General features: G+C 36.5%; 2 protein-coding genes across 2 annotated transcripts; one reads left to right on the plus strand and one right to left on the minus strand.

Annotated features, from left to right (window-relative positions):
• Positions 1–730: 730 nt before the first annotated feature.
• Positions 731–6,960, plus strand: LOC104231032 (clathrin interactor EPSIN 1-like). The gene is made up of 12 exons (XM_009783954.2): positions 731–970; positions 1,071–1,122; positions 2,075–2,154; positions 2,249–2,327; positions 2,517–2,600; positions 2,753–2,898; positions 3,002–3,223; positions 3,858–4,009; positions 4,778–4,971; positions 5,058–5,201; positions 5,287–5,665; positions 6,312–6,960. Exons 1-12 carry the CDS (start codon positions 930–932, stop codon positions 6,527–6,529), a joined length of 1,791 nt encoding a protein of 596 aa, XP_009782256.1. The 5' UTR covers positions 731–929; the 3' UTR covers positions 6,530–6,960.
• A 218-nt stretch (positions 6,961–7,178) lies between these two features.
• LOC104231031 (uncharacterized) lies at positions 7,179–19,727 on the minus strand. The gene is made up of 10 exons (XM_009783953.2): positions 19,509–19,727; positions 18,727–18,902; positions 16,192–16,323; positions 16,053–16,103; positions 15,038–15,134; positions 11,033–11,079; positions 9,821–10,037; positions 8,864–8,993; positions 7,834–7,876; positions 7,179–7,384 (listed from the first exon to the last, which is right to left on the minus strand). The coding sequence occupies exons 1-10, from the start codon at positions 19,552–19,554 to the stop codon at positions 7,313–7,315; spliced, it is 1,011 nt and encodes a 336-aa protein (XP_009782255.1). The 5' UTR covers positions 19,555–19,727; the 3' UTR covers positions 7,179–7,312.
• Positions 19,728–21,814: the final 2,087 nt, after the last annotated feature.

A 21,814-nucleotide genomic window follows, 5' to 3' on the forward strand; every position in this document is an offset into this window, starting at 1 on the left:
TCTCCATTGTATTGTATTGTATTGTTATCCCAAAATAATATTTGTTTTGATTGTTTCATTAAAATTGGTTGTATTGTATTGTATTGTTAAATTCATTATTCCAGAACAATAAAAAGTCCATTTTTTTAAAAACTCCATTTGATGGGGCGGGATTGTTTCCTATTTTTCTTTCCAATTATGCCCTAACTTATAACTCCACAATTATATTTTATCCTTTAGCTTTTTTTGCTATTTTAACTCCAAATCTCCAACCTATAACCTACTTTATTTTTTTCCAGAACTTCTGCCGCCAACGTTAAAGGTGTTTTACCGCTTCTGTTTTATTTTTTCTCCTAATTTGCTTTTAACTCAATTCTAATTAGTTGTGCTCCTTTGTTTTGCCTTCTTATGTCTCACTCCTTTGTTTTGCTTTCTTAAGGTGTTTTGTCTTCTTCTGTTTTATTTTTTAAAATTATTTTTATGTATAATTTTTGATAAATTTAATATTTAAATAATTGAAGGTATTTTAGTAAACTTATGAGTTACAGTATAGTAAGATACAGTCAAACCAAACAGTAAAATATTATTTAACAATAACAAACAATACAATCTATTCAAATATTATATTTATAAAACGATACAATACAATATAATGCAATACATTATAAAACGACGGGGAACAATGATACTGTCACTAAACCAAAATGAATATAACTCTAATCATAGTATTGTACTTTTCTTCTTCTCTCTTACTTTATTAATTAAAAACTAAAAAGAGAAAAAGAATTACAGAGCTGTATGTGAGATTGCTATTTCTTTCGCAAAGCTAACACTTTTAGGAGAGATCTCATCAGCACAGCTTTACACTTTTCGGAGAGATCTCATCCTTATTAGAATTTCAGATTCATTTATCCCAAATCAACTCAAATATCAATTAGGCAGATCCAACCATGGATTTCATGAAGGTCTTCGATCAAACGGTCCGTGAAATGTAAGTTTTTTCTTTGTAATTAGATTTGCATTCTCTTTTTAGTTAATTTTTTGAAATAAGATTAGTTTTATGGGTTAAATTTTTACCGGCATTTTTGCAGAAAGAGGGAGGTAAATTTGAAAGTGTTGAAGGTCCCTGAAATCGAGCAAAAGGTAAAATAATTAAATACATTCAGGATTATTCAGTACCTGTTTCTTCATGTTGTAGATTAATGTCTGATTAATTAAGTTAAAGAACTACCTGGTTCAAGTTAAAAGACATTTGAGTGATTATTAAGTTCTAATTGTATTGAGTGCTCTGGATTTTGTGAGGTATTGTGTTGCACTTCGTTTCCTAGTTGTTGAGTAGAAAATTAACGAACCGTACTGTATTGAACCATGGGACATATCTAAGAACATGTGGAGAACTCTATGGGAATGAACCATGGGAACGAATCTATAAGGTAATCCTTTTATTTGGCAAAATCTTCCGTTCTCTAATCCATGTCCTAATTGCTGCTCAGAATTTCTTCTGCTCCACCTAGATACACAATGTGTCCCAATTTATGTGATACTCTTTCCTTTTTAGCTTGTCCTCAAAAGAATGACACCTTTTTATATTCATAAACAATTTGATTTTGAACTTCCGATTTTACTAATGAGATGATTTATAGCCACCTGAAATGTTTATGGCTTTTAGACGACAAGTTTCAAAAGTATTTCTTTATTTCTTGAACTCTATGCCAAGGCAAACAGCCTCACATAAATTGGGCCGGAGGGAGTAATTGATCACATGTTGGGACTTGGGCTGGTGTAAATAAAATCTAGTATGCTAAATGTCTTTATGAAAGCACCATTCATGAAAAATTGAGACTCATGAAGGTTATATAATGGTTTTCCAGATGTCATACATGGCTATGCTCTTTTCCATACGTTCTAACTTTATATAGTTCAGAATTGTTATTTGTTTAGGCATAGGCTGGTGGTTATCCTTTTTTAAAGTTTAGGCTTATTATATAGATATAGAAAGAGGTGCACAGAAAGTAGATTGGATGTTAGACTATCTTCTATTCTTTTACTTCCATCAGTTTGAATGATGATGTGATATATTTCAACATGGAACTAGGTATTGGATGCTACGGATGATGAGCCTTGGGGCCCTCATGGTACTGCTCTGGCTGAGATAGCACAGGCAACAAAAAAATTGTACGGCTTAGCCATTATATTTTCTGGATTCAGTAGAATAATTTTTTGTTTATGTCTTTTAATCAGCTGGCTGATCTATTGAGGTATTTTGCAGCTCCGAGTGCCAGATGGTCATGAATGTGCTCTGGACAAGATTAACTGAAACTGGAAAGAACTGGCGTTTTGTCTATAAGGTAGGAACTGTTTTTAATGGCATCAACTTGCATAATGTTAAAAACTTTATTACTAATAAAATATAGTAAACAAAAAGAGACCAGAGGCTTAAGCTTCCAATCGTCAACTTTGTTGTCTCTTTTTTAGCCTCTCTATAACTTTTCAAATAATCTCTTAATTAATAGTTATGGAATTAATTTTTGTACCAGTCGCTGGCTGTGATAGAGTACTTGGTGGCACATGGATCTGAACGTGCAGTTGATGACATCATTGAACATACCTATCAGATCTCTGTATGTATTCTCATGTTATTTCATCACATTTCTTATTTTTTTTGCCAGTACTAAATCATACAGCTTTGTCCTAGTCTTACCGAAACAAGTATGGTCCTTTACGTTCTCCCTTTAAATCTTATATATTTATTGTTTCAATTATTCTACTCAAGTCTCTCACGAGTTTCGAGTATGTTGAGCCAAGTGGGAAGGATCTGGGCATTAATGTGAGGAAGAAGGCGGAAAATATTGTGGCACTATTAAATAACAAAGAGAAGATACAAGAGGTTAGGAATAAAGCTGCTGCAAATCGTGACAAGTAAGTATGATTTAAGGTCTGACTTTACTTTTGATTACTCAAGAGTTCCTAGAAACTTTAGTTGCATAATTGTACGCTGATGATATTAGATGTCACCTTTTAGGTATGTTGGAGTATCATCTTCTGGAGTGTCATATAAGTCAAGCTCTGCCTCTTTCAGTAGCAGCAGCGGCAGCTTTCGGAGTAGCGAGCGATATGGAGGTTTTGGAAATAAAAGCGATGGTGATTCATTTAAGGATAGTTACAGTGAAAAGGATCGATATGATGAAGATAAGATTGATCAAAGTACTTATAAGTCAAAGAAGGGATCTTCTAGTTATGGCAGGTCAGGCACCCTGCTTGTTTATGTATTTATTTATTTATTTATTTGTCTTAGAGAAGTATAGCTAACTACCTTTTATTCTGCACTGCCTTTGCCCCATTTAGCTGTTTAATCTTGGGGTTTTTGCATGAAAAAGACTCATCTTTGGGGTTTTGGCCTAGGGTTGTTCATGTTTTCACATAGCTGCTGAACCTGTTATCTGGTGATGCATAACCATTCAAGTGCATACTCTTTCAAAGCTTATTGCAGAAGAATGGAACATATATTAGCAGCAAACATGGCAAAAATTAAATTGCCGGCGGTTCATGAGACTAAGGGTCTAGTTATTATCTTCCCAGATGTTCATGTTGTTGCTAACACAAACTGGTGATGCATAACCATTCATGTTTTTCAATAGGTTGCTCCATGGTCTACACCATTCTTGCTTTTGGCTCTCAAATTGTTTTTGGCCTGTCCCTCATACTTTGAGCTGCTATATAGAGTTTGTTTGAACTTTAGCTCCCTCTTTATTTAAATCATTAGATTTTATTTTGCACTGGCATTGACTTTAGTTCAAATAAACTGTTTTTCTTGGAATGGTAGTTTTCTTCCGTGTTTTAATTCGTCTCTTTTTTGTTAACATTAATGACATCTGCAGCAAAGTTCAGGATACTGTTTCCGCTAGTGGATCAAAGACGATGAAGAAGATAGGGGAGCCTAAAAAGTCTTCTTCACAGAGCTCAATTGTACCATCAAGCAATTACGAGGAAGATTTTGACGATTTTGATCCTCGGGGGACTTCGAGTGCTAGTAAGTATCTGTTGTAGCTTCGGACAGGGCAATCTGCAGTCTTCTATTTTGTGTTTTATAGGAGGCCCTCGTTATGCACAGTTCCCTATAACATGTTTTGTTTACAAAGGTTCTGTAACTTTACAGCTTTGATGGTTTGGGCAAAAGAACTTCTGTAACTTTTTTGCATATGCACGGGTGGGTATTCAACAAATTAGAGAACTCTATTAAAGGTCGCAGCATAAGTTGTGTGTTACATCAAAACCTATGTTCTTTTTGAGTCTGGTAAAAATTTATAGGTGTCTTGGTTGAACCAAAAAATGCTAGAGGTCAAACAAAGTTTTATTATCTGGTTGTCCTATTGTGTTGGAAAGGAACTAGGGCATATTAACATTAGCAATGGTCAAAGAAAACCACAAATTATTGATGGGGACTTGATTTCCTCTCCATGTACTTCTGAATTACATTCTTAATACATCATTAAGAAAATATCTTACCCTATAAAAAAACAAAAAACAAATTATTACTGAATCTTTAAGACATCTATCTTTAAATTAAATTATTGTGTGGAAGTGCACCAGACCTTTTAGATGTGGCAAAGTTCAAATAGTTGTCATAAATCTCTTGGTGGGGGATGGGAGAGGGGTGATAACACAATTGAAATGAGAGCACATATACGTGTTGGAAATGAAACCATTGAGGTCCTAATCTCATGTAGACTGCAACTTACTGCTTGATTGCTATTTCTCGTTTCGAAATTTGCTATAACTTATTTTGGCTGTCAAACAGAGCCTTCTACAGGAAATTCTAACCAAGTAGATCTGTTTGGGCAAAATTTGATCGGTGACCTCTTGGATGCACCAACACCTGCTCCAGCTGCTACGTCTACTGTGAACACTGATCCATCAGAGGTTGATTTATTTGCTGATGCCACTTTTGTATCAGCAAAAACACAGATTTCGGGTGTAGCTTCCCAAACTCCAGTATGAATCCCTCCATCACCCTGTTTAAACTCTTGCTCTTAATATTGGTTGGTTCGTTACAAAGTAGCCATTTGTCTTTTCTGCAGAAGGGTGCGGATCTGTTTGCCTCCCAGCCTGCCCCTTCAACTGCAGCTTCAACAATAGATTTTTTTGCTGCACCAGATCCTGTTGTACAGTCTACTAACGGATTTTCAAAATCACAGATTACGGGTGTAACTTCCCAAACTTCAGTATGAATCCCTCCATCACCCCGTTAAACTCTTGCTCTTAATATTGCTTAGTTTGTTACAAAGTAACCATTTGTCTTTTCTGCAGAAGGATGTGGATCTGTTTGCCTCCCAGCCTGCCCCTTCAGCTGCAGCTTCAACAATAGATTTTTTCGCTGCAGCAGATCCTGTTGTACAGTCTGATAACAGATTTTCAAAACTAGACCAGATGAATACTGTTGATCCATTTGCTTCAGTTCCACTAAATACTTTTGATAACTCTGATCCTTTTGGTGCATTTGTTTCTCAACCTGTATCAATGCCCAATGAAAATGCTAGCAATGGTGGGAGTCATGATGCTCATGACAAATTAAGCAAATCGTCTGTTGAAGCTAAAACACCGCCAATGAAGGATACATTTCAAGTCAGGTCTGGAATATGGGCTGATTCATTGAGCCGTGGGCTGATTGATCTGAATATAACTGCACGTAAGTTCTGAGTGCTGGATATCATCACTTACATTTTTGTTTAATTTTGAAAATCATGTTGCTATTCGTATTTAGTGGCATGTAGTCATGTACTGCTTTTTCATCAAGGGTCGATTTTTGAGGTGTTGTGCATTAAGTTGAAATGAGTCTTACAGTTAATGGATATACTTTAACTTCTGAAAACTACATTTAGAAAAAGACTGCCTCCTGGTCATCCTATTTGATTTTTAGATGACCTTGGTGCAACTTTCAGAGACCTGGTGGGCTTGCTCAGATTAGCGAATTCTTTCTTTTTTTAGTTCCTTTCTTTTGTCGATTCACTGATTGGATACTCACCAATGTCAATTACAAGGACAGCTTAATAGCAACATGGAGCAGTCCCTTTTTTTGTGTTTTCCCCAGCTCACTTGTTGCCCAAAAGATGGTAGGAAGGGTCGCTACTGAGCACAGACCCTGATCGACTACATGAATTGTGCCAATTGCTCCCAATATTTGATGGTTTGACCATTCTGTGCACATGTTGAAAAGATGTAACAACTTGAATGACAAGAAATACTAATAAGTGGTATACTGAAGCTTTTTGTCTTGGTCGACTTAACTTTCTGGTTACCTGATGGTATATATTCCTTTCCCCTCTAACTTGCAGCCAAAAAGGTCAACCTTGCAGATGTTGGCATCGTAGGAGGATTGACTGATGGATCAGATGAGAGAGAAAAAGGGCCTACTACTTTCTACACTAGCAGAGCAATGGGTCAAGGAATCGGACATGGCAGATCTGGTTTCCCATCAGCAGCAACAGCTGGAGATGACATATTTTCAAGTCTTAACACACAAAACTATCAGTTTGGCGGCTTTCAGAAGTGAATAATTGTCTTATTCCGCCTTGCAACAGATATTAATTCGCCTATTTTCACTCAAGATATTCATTTGTGAGCTTGACGAATGGAGACCAACAGTGTGATTGTGTACATTAGGGAAGTGGCCAGATATTGGGTGGTCCACTATTTGAAGTACGATACAACTTTTACGCCAATCGTCTCTTGCTTTGGTGTTTTCTACTCTGAGGAGCTTCCTTGTATCCTATTTTCAAAAACATATTTAAGGTCTTTGTCATATACATCAATAAAAAGAACTCAATATCTTAGGTAGCTGATTGCTATTTTGGTATGTGGTTTTGCATACTAGCTGAACCTGTAAGTCAGTTTGATAGTCGTGGCTATGTATTCAGATATTCATTGCTTCGTGTATTAATGTTTCTATATGGAGCGGCATCTTGTTTGACTGCCTTCATTATATCTTTCACAGTTTTTGAGAGAACTATGTTTCAGAACTGGAGATGAAACCTATAAATCAAGAATTGTTTTCGACATCAAAGTGATTGAAAACGTTTGTGATTAATGATATTTTCTTCAAGATTCAAAGTGTGTGGACTTGCTAACGAAGGGAAACGATAGCAGCAATTGCTGAAGATTCATATTCTAAACCTCACCAGCAATCGAAACATTGTAACAAGTGAGCAAATCAAATTTTGCATTGTGGCCGCCAAACTGCTTATTTATGGTACAACAGTACAAGGGCAAGTTTTATGTTCTTTTCCATCTTTTCAGAGTCTAAAGATACAATATAAGTCCTGCATGAACTTCCTGATTAGAAATCTAGTTTCCCCCTAAGAATGGCTTCGGCTTTTCTAGCCTGCTTCACTGGTCCAATGATGAAAACCTGCACCAAAGCAATCCTAGGTGAGACAAGTAAACAAGTAGACTACAACTGCACTTGGAACTTGAAGACCTTCGCTTATGCCAAAAGTATCCATAAAACAACATATAAATTGAACAGCTCTAAAGTAATTCAACATTTTTTACAGCTTTAAAGTGGAAAAACTCGAAACTGTTTGCAATTTTGCATCAAAAGGTACACGGTAAACTTGGCAAACAGCTTCACCCATGGTGGTTGAGCCAATTACCACATGTAGGTCAAAGCTGCATGGTCTTTTATGTTAACCCCGGAAAACTTTAGCAGCAGATCAGCATTGTAATAATTAATTATTTTCTTGGAACTCTTAGAACTTAAAAAGAAGAAACAACATATTTATGGATGTAAACACTTTTGGTGCAAGGAAGATTTCAAGAGGTATAATGGCATTCAATCTTTGACAATATAGCACTAACCTTATCAGCAGGACCTTTAGCACCTCCTATGAATATTTCAGCACTGCAAATGACAAGATTGTCAAAGTAAAAAAAACACGATTACTTCATTACTAGTAAACCAATACATAAATCCTGGCAGAGACAAAAAATACTAGCTGCTAAGCCGTGGTGGGCAGAGTTACCCGGTACCTGTGCTAGTGGGAGGCAGCAGGTAACCTGTGGGTGCGCACAAGGTGGCTGGGAAACCACCATCATGAAAATAGATAAACCTATACATTTCCAAACTCTACTGACTGCTGTACATGAGAGTCAGATTGCAAAACCAAAATATTCTTGGAGATTGAGAGTCAGAGATAGCAAAACCGAAATATGAACCTTTCAAAAATTAGTTTCTGGAGACCAACTTTCCCTTTGAAATACTATATTTCTCTTGTTTCCTCTTCTTTCAAAACAATCTTTTTCCCACAAGGATAGAGAATGGCTAACTCGACCCCTCGGGGTAGGCGTAAGGTCTGTGTACACACTACCCTCCCCAGACCCCACTTGTGGGATTACACTGGGTCGTTGTTGTTGTTGATAGAGAATGACTAAAGCTGTCAAAGCACAATTATAAATGTTCTGACCTCAGGTATTATTGACTTAAAATATTATCATACCAAGCTCATCAACTAGGTTAAAGGGGCTACGGTCCAGCACACGTGATAAGATATTAGACATAATCAATAAATACACAGAGCTACAATCAAACTCAGTTCATCATTTTAATTAAACTAAGCTCAGGTAACAGTCGGCAAATATGTTGTTTGACATGCTCATTCTCTCTTACCCTCTCTTTCCCATTCTCTCTATGCAAGATGCATTTGTTCTAAACTTAAACAATGGGATATAAAATAAAAGAGGAAAGTAGCACATTGGAGCAGATGGGATCATCATATTATCCGTGTTGTTTAAGCCCAAAAGTTGAACATTTAAATAATGTTCGGGAAATTGAAAGTGAGTTTTTATCCTCACATAGGCACACATTAACCGATGAAGCAAAGAAACATACTTGCATGACTCCTTTATCGACAATATAGAAGCTCCTCTTCTGCCAATAACACGTCCCATTTTCCCCGAGGGAACATCAATAACAGACAAGACTTCTTCCTCAGGCATACTTCCATTAGCAGCAATGTTTTCTGCAAATCAAAACCCACCTAATATTAGTTCTTCTGCTCTTAAAGGTACAAACATAAGAATTTCATCTGGGATGTGCTATCTTCAGTCTGAGTTCTACACCCCAGCAGTAACATATTTGGATGTATGTCTATGTCGATCATATAAAACAAACATCTGCATGGTTCAAGAACTGAATAACTACATAGTTCATTGCTTTATCAAGTGAAATTTTCTTGACAACCATCAATAGAAGGTTTCACCAGTTTAACCTCCTTATCTCAGGTCTAGATAATTTTAGAAGTCATGCTTCTTTAAAAGGTACTACTTACAAAATTTCTGTCCTTGTGGAACCCATCAAACTTTTATCAGCATGCTTATAACTGCTTATATGCTTCAATCAATCAACTCGGCTTCGGTTCCAAATTAGTTGAGGTCGTCCATAAAAATCCTTCATATACATTCCACTCTATTCAGATCCACTTCAGTTCAATACTAAATAATTTATCTTTTCAGGCAAACTAGGGTTTCTCTAAACTAGCGGTTCTCTAGTATAAGCATATGCTTAAAAGATTACAATCATTTCTAAGAGATAGACCACAAATGCTATTTATATGTACATCAAGCTTAGGGTTGAACCATGTAACTAACAGAAATCCTTTCCACCTTTTTTATTTGACCTTAGAATAATGAAAAGGTACTACAGAATAAAATGAAAGAACATAGGTCACATAGCCAAGGAAATTCTTGTATTGCCAAAAAAAAAAAAACCATTCAAATATATATGTACACATTCAGATTTAAGAGTCAAAAGACCAGTCAATACTGAGAGAGACGGGGAAGAAATAACCTGGAATTGGAGGTAGAGGTGGCCAGTCTGCAAAATCATTGTCATTGATGCAGAAACAGCGACAATAGAGGGCACCACGCACAGCTAGGCGCCATAAGGATTTGTCATTCAACTTTTGCACCATCTTATGATATATAAAAAGAAGAAATCGAACATCATCTGCCGCAGCACGGATCATCTGTTCAGACAATGGTCTATATGTCCAATATTTAGGGTCCTGGAAATGTGAAAGACACAATTAACCAGAGAAACTTTAAGTAGATTTAGTGACTGAAAAACTGCACATATATCCATATTTTCAAGCACAAAAAGAGACATGAAAATAGTACAATAATTCTACTTCTGTTAGTCTATCTGCTAGTTTTAGATGCAAAACAGGCTTAGATAAAGAATTCATCAGCTGAACGATCTCGCTGTTGACCTTCTAGTAATTTATCTGGCTCATCAGAATTTCTCGCACGTGCTACTATTTAACCCTTACAAATGCAACTGGATGAAATGAGAAATACATAGTTAAGGCAAAAGATGGCTTTCCTAGAGTAATAAAGGGAATTCACACAACATGAGAAAGATTCTTCCATCTTTTAGCCATAGAAACTTCGGCCAGGAAAGAGAGATTAGAAAACAGAAGAAAACATGGAACCTCTTGCTTCTCTCGTGGCTAGGACCTTGGCACAAATAGCAAAATATTACTACTCAGCGTGTGAAAGGACACATCTACCGTTATTTTCTTAGGCAAGAAGATAAATAGAGACAAACATGTGCTGTTTATTTCCTTCCCTTCAAATTTAGTAGTTGGCTCTCCAAATTGAGGTGCAAAATTTTGACAAAATCCGCACCTTGTATTCCCCTTAAAAGGCAGAAAGTACACATATTAAGTTCTCTAACTATGTTAAATGGATCCATCATATTTCTTCGACATACCCGCTGTAGAAAGGGTGTGATTTCTTAATGGGAACTTCATGCAAATTCTTCAAAATACACTAAAAATTAGCAAAAAACTGCATGTACCCATACCAGATAATTATGCACACCCCATACTACATACATACCTGTAAACAAATCCATGTAACATAGTCTCTAATATACATGTAGCTACACATAAGGAAACAATTTAATCCAGGAAGAGAAACAACAAAATGGAAGCAATGGACATGTTCAAAGCAGGAAAACAGTTTTTCATTGCTGTGTGCAAGCAAAATTTTAACTCACCTGTCTTAGAAGAACTCTGACTTCTTCTTTCTCATCATAAGATATTCCTGCCCAAACAAGCAAGAAGATGTTTAGTTCCCAAAAATTTCAAATCTGCATCTGCTCAAAACTTACACCCTAGAAGAGAAGTTCAAGACACAAGCACAAGAGACAATTGGTTTAGTAGGGCGCAAAAAGACTTTACCCATACACTGTTATTCTTTGGCAACGACAACTAACTTTATCTCATGAAAAAAAGTTTGATGTGTCTAATTTTGTGAAGAAGAAAAGGAGAAAACAATAAGAATCTGCTTTTCTGAAGTTTCAGTTATCCTAAAGAAGATGTTGAATTTATCCTCTTTACAAGACAGAAGTAATACTCCTTTTCAATCTGCACAGAGACCCCTCATCAAAACCATTGCAAGGCTGATCTATCCAAGGACCTTACAATCTAAGCTCCTTCTAGTCAAATAGATACTTCCTCCACTAAATACCGTGTCCAAACTTAAACTGTTCCTACCCTTGCAGTTGCTTAGGGTGTGTATGAAGAACAAAAAAAGGAAGAGTATTCCAGCCATCTGAGACAGAAAATAAATTAGAAACAGCATTTTTATAGTTAACGAGGGCCAAAATAATCAATTTCCTTGATACATTTTCACAAAGCTCTTGAACTTTACGTTAACTCATCTATGCTTTTTTAGAAAGTTGTTCATGATAAACGGCAGTATTCCTTACCATAAGAAAAAATGATTCCTGGCAGTTATTTTTTTTCTTTCTGAACAGGTAAGTAATGGATAATTGATATAGAAAAAAAAAATCTAGCACTAACATGGTGCTAGTACATCAACATGGTTAGAACCCTTCTATACAAAAAGAAAGAGTTCCTTGCTGTACAGTTCCTATCCCTGTAGTGAGCCGATGAGATCTACCAAGCTATTTTCATCTTTGACATCCTAAAGATTACACCAAAAAGCCAAAAGCATCTAAACTCCTGGAAGTTATTTGAGACACTTATTCTTATTTTGATCAGTACAAAGACTCTTCTGATCAATCAAGATGAGGAATTACATTTCGACGGTTCGATAATTGGATAAAAAGAAATGAGTTCCCTTTTCTACGGCTCTTCCTGTTTGAGTAAAACTGCAGCCTATTATACACAAAAAAGTAAGAATTTGTAAAAAAAACATGCATTATGACAGTGCCAAAATAATTAAGGTAGTTTGACAAACTATGTCATACGTGAATCAATTAGTTATGATCTTATTACAGATTAAAAAACTAAAACTCATTATGCCTTCCATCAGCCCTGCTTCCCTAAGCCGAAAGAATATAGAATACACATTCACCACTGCAGCCCAACCCTTTAGTCCTTAGACAAACTCAGCTTAAAATATGACCTCCATCAAGTTTTTTCCTCCCTTCAATAACAACAACGACCCAGTAAAATCCCACAAAGTGGGGTTTGGGGAGGGTAGTGTATACGCAGATCTTACCCCTACCTCGATGGGGCAGAGAGGATGTTTCCGATAGACCCTTGGCTCAGGAAGACAGAAATAAAACAAGAAGAGACAATTCATCAGTATCATCAACAGAAACCATAGAGATAGTAACAGCATCATAAAAACCATAAAATAGATGACACGCAATAACAATAACTAGTAATTAAGGCCGGAGCCTATGTTGCTCGGACTCTCCGAAAATATCGATGGGTGCGTTTCGGATCCTCCAAAAATAATGTATTTTTGGAGGATCCGACACGGGTGCAGCAGCTGTTTTGGAGAGTCCGCGCAACATAGCCAGGAGCTATGAAAAACAGAAAAAATAGCGTGGACTCAACATTAACCACAAGCCGTCTAAGATCAACCCTATCAAACCAGCCTCACCCCCGGTATGAAGTAGAAAAAGCTCAACTACCCCTAGCCTACAATCCTAATGCTCGACCTCCAGACCTTCCTATCAAGGCCATGTCCTCGGAAATCTGCAATCGTGTCATGTACTGCCTGATCACCTCTCCCCAATACTTCTTAGACCGCCCTCTACCTTTTCTCGCACCCACCAAAGCCAACCACTCACACCTCCTCACCGGAGCACCAAGACTTTTTATTCGCACGTGCCCGAACCATCTGAGTCTCGCTTCCCGCATCTTGTCATCCACAGGGGCCACGCCCATCTTCTCCTGAATATCTTCATTCATAATTTTATTCATCCTAGTATGCCCGCACATCCACCTCAACATCCTCATCTCTACTACCTTCATCTTCTAGATATGAGAGTTCTTAACCGACCAACACTCCGCCCCATACAACATGGCCGGTCTAACCACCGCTCTATAAAACTTACCTTAGAGTATCAGTGGCACTTTCTTGTCACACAAGACTCCAGATGCTAGCCTCCATTTCATTCACCCCACCCCTATACGATGAGTGACGTCCTCGTCGATCTCTCCGTCCCCCAGTATAACCGACCCAAGGTACTTGAAACTACCTCTCTTGGGAATGACCCGTGATCCAAGCCTCACGTCCATACCTACTTCCCTTGACTCATCGCTGAACTTGCACTCCAGGTACTTTGTCTTAGTCCCACTCATCTTGAAACCCTTAGACTCGAGGGTCTGTCTCCAAACCTCCAACCTTTCTCCTCCCCTTCCTGAAAGATGTATTCGCTCCACCGATGAAGAAATATGATGCAAGATCAAGTAGGCCAAGAATTTAAGAAATTCAAGAAGTCCAAGAATCCATTCAAGATTAGGATTTCTTTTCCTTAAAGATAAAGATTTCGTATTACTTGCTTCCTAGCAATTTAATTCTTGTTTATTAGGATTATATTAGTAGTTCTAGTCAAACTAGGATTGTTAGTTGGTATCTCATTCTTACTAGAATTCTTTTTCCTATTTTAGTTAGGATAGATTTTCTTAGCTTTATTCTTATTCTAGTTTAATTAGGATTAGTTTTCCTTAACCTTATCAATTTTACTCATTGTAAGGCCTATTTAAAGGGCTCAATATGCTGAAAATAAAGGTTGGTGATTAGTTTTTCTAAGCTCTTGCTTCAAAAACGTGATTTACTTTTTAGTTCATTATTCTTCTTTTATTCAACGCTTCTTGCAATCTTGCGGGAATGAAGAACGTGTGGGTGAGGTTTCTTTTCATCTTAAATTCTTCTAACATGAGTTTGAAGAACGTTTTCACTAGTTTTGTGAAAAACTTTAGTAGGGTGTTTTACTATCTTCTTTGTGCTTGTGAGGTCCAAAACTATGAAAGTAAATCAAAATAAGAAGTCGGAGGGAAAGAATTTAGTATGAGTTGGTTAAAGAAAAAGGAAAAACGTCTTAGTCTACATTGTTATAACTCCAAATTCTTTGGTAGCGGACCTCTTTGATAGTTCGACCGTTATTACCCGTCTAACTGCAAGGAAAAGATCCCATTTTCTAGATAAGAATGCAGAATGACTGCGAATAAAATACATATGCCTACTTTTGTAAGCAGATCAGCAAATGAAAGTGGACGAAATTCGTGACGGTTCAACAAACACAGAGCTGAAATGCTAGAGATCAGGGCCAAAATGTAAAGATCATAAAGCTCGTAGGTGACAGCAATTTGACGAGGAGCAGAGAAAGTAAAATGTTCAAAACTGCAAAAAGATGAAATGGAAGAATCCAAAAGATCACTGAATCCACCAAAAAAGATTAAGTAATAAGCAATAACGCCACACAACAAAGTAGTAAGGGATGCCAAACAACTTGAGTACAAGCTCCAGTTGATGGAACTCATTAGTTTCAAGCTAATTGTATTTTTTAGAAGAAAAAGGTAATCGCGAGAATTTTAGTTTTGCTAATAATGTTATTATTACCCCTTGGCACTTGTTATCTAATCTTACAGAAAAATACATTCAAAATACATGATAGCTTCCATTAGATGATAGGTTTCCTTCATCCTTGCTTACAAGCTCATATCTAAGTAGCAGGATCCACAGAACCCAAGGCACACATAAGCAAGTAAAAATTTTAAAACAGAAGATAGATCAATACCACAATAACGAGGATCAGCAAGTAGACCAACAAACGATATGTAGTCATCTGGGACCCGTGCACGTCCTTCTTGTTCACTGATCAAAGAATATGCAATCTGCTTGAGGAGAGAGTATAAACATTATAATCCAAGTGCATCAAACTGGTCATAACCATACTACTCTCTATTATCACTTCCAGGCAAATAAACCCTAGTTAAAGTCAGTGTAACATATTAATCAATGTCAGCTTATAAAAAGAAGCAAACAAACATATTCTGGGAAAATAAAAACACAAAGATAGAGAATAAATGATGGAAGATGTGACTCATCTAATTGACAGTAATGTTTTCCGAATCAGTCCATTCAATCAATGGAATGTGCAATCACAATTATTAACATCACATCAGAAGAAACTACCTTGAACAATCTAAAGCATGATCATTCGCAGTCAGAAGAGGTTGAGGAAAGAAAACTAAATGAAGGACCCATGTGGAGAATAGGAACAAACTAAATATAATTGAATGGACTAAAAACCCAAGAGTTTTACTTTTACCCTTCACAATACTTGGCAGTAAGACAGTAATACAAATTAAAAAGGCCCTCACAAAACCCGGTATCATTAGTTGGTTTGTCAAATTTACAGATTCGTCCATCCCAAATTATGTGACCTACTGTTGATTAGTCCGCCCAATTGCTTGACCACTTTCTTGTCTATGTCCGATATTCAAACTACATTAACAACCAGCACAATTATTAACTCTAGTTTTGTCTTTCAACAAACAGGGCAATCTATACACATCTTAACTACTTATTATTTATAATAACTGTATTAACTCCAGTTCTAATATGACATTCTTTCGAAAAACTGTTTCCAGTTTCACACATTTCAACTATTAATACCGCATCTTAAACTAATGGCATCTAATAGTCCATCAAACTCAGGTCTCAGTATTCTGGTTTTCAGACTAGTCAAACTGGATGGTGCTTGGTGTAAAATTAAGTACACTGAGACAACTTCAAGTGAGAATGCTTGCCTGTGTATCCACAACATTGTGCAACTTTATGCCAAACTGAAAATATAATGCCTGAAAGAAGAATGGACAAGTAAATTAGACATGCAACGACACTTCATATATACAACAATTTGAAAAAGAGAAGAAATCAATAAGAGACCTCACTATCTCGTTTGCAATCATGAATAACTTTTGTGATGTAACTAGACTCAAGTGCAGGCTTACAGGCTTCAATAACAGTCTCTCCACCTTGAATAGCGTCAACCAAATATATCGCATCAGGAAAGGCAAGCTGCAAAAACAAATTTTATCAACAGGAAGCTTCTTTTTTTTTTGGTGGCATAAGTGTTATCAACTGAAAGCATTATGACACCAAGTTATGCTGCAAGCAGCAACGCTTGTTTGATCTCAAATAAGGTAGAAGAAACAAGCTGACAAATGTAATAGCAAATCTGAATATACCACAGCCTTAAAAGCCCTTTGTGGATGGACTTAAGCTTTCAATCCACTCGATAAGAAAAGAGAAATTTAACATCAGGGTTTAGAGGCCAACTATCTGAGATTCAGTGTTTTGATGCCAAGGATACAAGCACAGGGAATTAGATTTAGCACAAGGCATATTTAAAGTTACACTTGATAATTCCCAAAGTACACTCTAACCCCAATCTAAATGACCCAATTTGACTAGTATGAAGATTTGGAAAGAAATTTTTTATATTTTAACATGTTGCAGCCAGTTAGAGGTATGTCTAAAAACAATAGCTTTGACTTTGCATGAAAGTCAGGTACTATGTTGAGAAGATATCACATCAGCACTAAAAAATACACAGTATTGCACACCTGGCCAATAAAAAGTGGTATTACCATACATAAATTTGAATTCTTGGAGACAAATTTAGAGGGGTCAAAGTCAATTGATACACACCAAAAAGCAGCGGAAGTTAGCTGCATTTGGAACGGTTGGAACGTATATATAAACATGAAAGTAAACAATGGGAGTGCACGGAGTACAAAAAAAGCAAGGAAACAGTAAAAAGGATATGATCATATCATTCCTTTTTCAAAAAATACATGCTGCCACCACATAGCAAGTTTTGAAATTAAGAATAACAAAGCCTAGGAAGAAAGTCAGGCCGATGCAAAACTGGCTATATAAATGCTTAATTGCATCAAATACACTTTTTAAGGCATGTAGGTACTCTAACCCCAGCACTCCACACTCCTGTAAGTTGAGGATTCACTTCTGAAAATATTCATATTCCCTCTTTTCTTCGTTCACAAAAAATTTCCTCCTTGAACCTGCTTTTTTCACAATTTTCAACATAGCAAGATTTTCTGAAATGGAAAGCCTAAAGGGATTCCGGCTAATGCACACCTGGCTATGTAAAGGCTTTATCATATCAAATACACTTTTTAAGGCATGTAAGTTCTCTAACCCAACACTCACCACATCACCCCATTCCTCAAAGTTGAGGATTGACTTCTAAAAGTTAGTGCTCTCCCTCTCTTGTTCCTTCACTAAAAAGTTCCTCCATGATCTCTCCTGTCACATTTTTCAACTGCTTACTCTTAAGTTCATCATTGGCTCTTCCTTCAGTGCTGGTAAAAGGATTGAGAAAGAAACAAAGAAGATCCAATGAAACTAGCTGGGATATCTCAATGTTGAACATGCCAGGGATGTCTATTCTCATATTTGTCTTCCAATTCATTCGTCTGCTCCTTCCTTCTCTAATAAACATAAAATCTTCCAAACAGCCAAGACAGACTTTCTATACGCTGCTCACAAGACTATTAGTATTAGTCTTGTATTCTATTATTGTTAGATCTCTATTACTACATGTTTTTCCTTTAGCTTTGTTTTTGTATTATCTTTGTTGTTGTTGCTGCTTGTTGCTACTGCTTTCTTGTCATCTTTCCTTGATCTGGGAGCTATTAGAAACCGCCTCTTAACCTTCAAAGTAGGGGTAAGGTATTATACTGGATTTATTATTGTTGTTGTTGTTGCTCACAGTGAAAACGTTAATTGCATTGCCCGTGTGTATCATGACATCTTAGACCACCATCAGAGAATGTAAGAGGTTCTCCAATGCCACATACCAATTTTCTTCTACCACTAAAACCATTTCAATATACTCCATTAGCCAATTGGGACATCTGAGCCTACCGCTGATGTTTAGTACAAAAAATGCATTTGGAGAATATTAAAAAAACATGTACCTCTTAAAAAGACAAGAAACTATAGCGTTTAGCCTAAAACCCTGATGTGATCTGAGGAGTACATGATTTGGGCATGGAAAAAGTAAATATTTTCCAGCAGAACCATCTTAGTTATGCCATAGTTCATCTTGTTGCTAATAATCATTCCCTTCCAAACTAGGATTACCACACTGAGTAAACAAAAATTTGAGCAAAATACATCAAGTCTGAACTCTACATTTACTGATTACCAACCAAAGGTGCACACTGCACAGTACACTTACAAGCTCATAACTTCAAAGGCTTACCTGCGTCCATAAAATGTATGAACATCAAATTGCATTAGGCTTTCCATTAATCTAGAGCTGTATGGATGATTACTTCTTCAATAACCACAAAATATTGCACTATTGCAGGACATGTAATTTCATAAAACGAGAAATCTAATTAGCAATTTTAAGGCCGCATGACATGATGCACATTCAGGTTTTGGATTTACCTGCATAATACAAAGAGTCCCATGGCGACAAAGATCAACACCCTCACAATCAAAACCAATAACCAGTTGCGACTCAGGAGAAGGCTCCAAGAATTCAACAGGTAGTTGAGATGGATTAGTGACAACATGAATTGGAACTGAAGAAAAATTTGCCTCATCCCCTTCAATTTTGTCACCTACGAAAACCAACATCATAGAACCTTGAGTTTACATTCACATCCTCCTTTATCTTTCCTTTTCGTTATGATAAAATTTTAGGTCAAATTACAAAATGCCATAGTTAGTTATGAAGCAAAGAGCAACATTCGCGGGTTAGTATGTCTATACAAACAAGAACGCATAAAAATAGGAAGTCCAATGGTTAAACTAAGTGCTGAGTCTCATAGGAACATCAATTGCAACCTTTCTTTTATGCAACTTAGAATGATAGAATCTGTACTAATTGACCTAAATGCCTATTAACAGGATATCAATGCAACCAACAAGAAAGTCATAAACATGAAAAAATTAGAACTTCAGTGTACGTCTGATTGATGCAAAACCTTCAAGATTAATGCCACAAGCAAATTTGCACATACAAGGTACCCCACCCCCACCCCCCAACCACCACCACCACCACCAAGAAAGCATGAACTTTATAACCCCATTTCATTAAAATGGAGAATTGTAACGCACCGCATAATAAAAACCCAAGAAAATCCGCAACAGAAAAGGGGGAAAAAGAAGAGTTTTGATCTGTAAAATCAGGAAATGAAAGATTAAAAGGGGGGAAAACAGCAAACCAGGGTCAGGAGGCAAAGGAATGTGTGTTTGTTGAGAAGACGCCATGTGATCGGACCATCCAAAGCAGATCGGGGCAAGTTTCAGAGGGAAAAACTCATTTCTGAGTTTTATGTAATGTAACGTTCACTATTTATTAGAACCGTACTTGGAATCTTGAAAGAAGATTGCCTCGGTAAGAATCTGGTTAGAATTTGGAAAATATGGGATGGTGTTTACCCATGTGCCAATCACGTGACTCTTTCCTCTTTTTCTTGGGCTTTTTTGGGGGTCTTTTAGGGGGAAAAGGGGTTAAATATGAAGAAAATATTGGTATGGATATTGTTTTCTTAATTCAAACATCTTTTCATAACAATATTCACTCTTGCTATTCATTCTCTATGATACATATAATTCAATCACCAACTTTTTTTTTATAATCGCATTATTGCTAGCTAAATGGTTACTTTTTTTTTGTTGAGCAAACAGAAATATTTATATTAATACTACGTAGAAACATGACACACATAACCCATGTCGCTCAAGACATTGGTTATCTAGGCCTGTTAGTACATTACAAGCATCATTTGCTAAATACTTGACAAAAACATATTGTTCTTTTTGGCTTCATTATAAAAGATTCAACAGAAAATGGAGGTTGTGCATAATATTTCTCCATCCTTGTTTGTGCATCAGTCTCCTTTGTTAGGTGGTGTGCCACTTTATTCCCTTACCGGAAGACGTATCGGAGAGCCACTTCCTTCTCCTAGTGCATTAACAACCTGCATACATTGACAATATCATCATATAGTCTATTGCCTTGATATATATAGAGGATTACCTCAGTGGAGTCTGTTTCAATTTTCAGAGAAAACAGTTTCCATTCTTGTGTTGTTTGAAGACCCTCAAGAAGAGCGTGGAGTTCAGCTTCTAGTGAACTGTTTGTATGAGTAGATTTTGTAAAACCTACCACCCAGTTCCTGCTTGTTTTCTGAATACACCTCCCAAGCCACTCTTTTGATTGTTATTTTTGTAGTTTGCATCTACATTTAATTTATACCATCCCTCGGAGGTTTGTGCAATTTTATATTGATAGTTGTTTTTTTCGTAGGGTTGTGACAACTTCCAATTAGAAGATTGTATTCTATTGATCTTTGCTTGATGTAGTTGATGTTAATAGGGTTGTTAGTGTTGTTTTGGTTATTATTATTTCTATTCAACCAAACATTCCAAAGTGCAAAGGGGTAAAAAGATCTCCAGTTAATATTATTATCTTTAATGTTGTGATCAAAATCTTTTACTTACATAAGTTAGTGATTGTCCGTTGGTTTATAGAAATTTGATCATCCCAAACTATCCCAAAAAAAAACTAGTGGTTTTACATTTGAAGAAAATATGAGTGATGGACTCTTCATCCCTTTTGCAAATAGGGCATATGAGATCTATGTTCATACCTATATGTGCTAAGTACGCTCTACATGGCAGTCTATTGTGTAGGCATTCCCATAAGAAGAACTTGATTTTGTTTGGATCCAAAGTCATTCGAACTCTAATTGATGTGCTTTAGGTGGTTCAATTAAATCATAGCAAGATTTTGTAGTAAAAGTACCTTTTGTGGTGAGGGACCATATAGGAGTGTCACAAATCTGTCCCTTAGTACGTATTATGACCTTTGAGATATTTTCTTTGATATCACTAGGGAATATTATAGAGAATTTTGTGAAATCTCAATTGTGGTTGCTATAGATATCCCTAATTTTTAAAGAGTGATCGGTAGGTGATAGAGGGCCCTCAATAGAGCTTCTAAGGTTTTTTGTATTGGGGATCCAATTAGTTTACCAAATGTTCATGTTGTATTGATGGTGAGGTGACCAAGTAATGCCTTTGGAGCAAATATCCCACCCTTTTAGAATACTCTTCCAAATAAAAAAGTGAGGGTTCTTGGTTGTACTAGTACCATAGGAGGTAATAATAAGTTTTGCCCATGGAGTAGTTGTGTTAGTGAGTAGTCTTCAGGTTAGGCCAGTTAAAAGGCAAATATTTTTTGCACTAGCATTACGAATGCCTAGGCCCTCATTGGACTTTTGTTGGTAAATGATAGACCATTTGATTAGGTGAAGTTTTTTCTTTTTTGTAATAGTACCCCATATAAAATCCTCTTGGACTTTATCAATATTTTTCAAGGTTTTTTTGGAAGAAGAGTATATTGCATATAGTGGTTAAGGATTTAATTAAGGCAAGATTGGGCTATTGTGGTTCTTCCCGCAATATTAATAAACCTAGTCTTCCAGAAAGTCAGTCTTGCCCTCATTTTATCTATAATAAAGTG

The sequence above is a fragment of the Nicotiana sylvestris genome, chromosome 8, assembly GCF_000393655.2.
Source record: "Nicotiana sylvestris chromosome 8, ASM39365v2, whole genome shotgun sequence".
Classification (NCBI taxonomy): domain Eukaryota; kingdom Viridiplantae; phylum Streptophyta; class Magnoliopsida; order Solanales; family Solanaceae; genus Nicotiana; species Nicotiana sylvestris.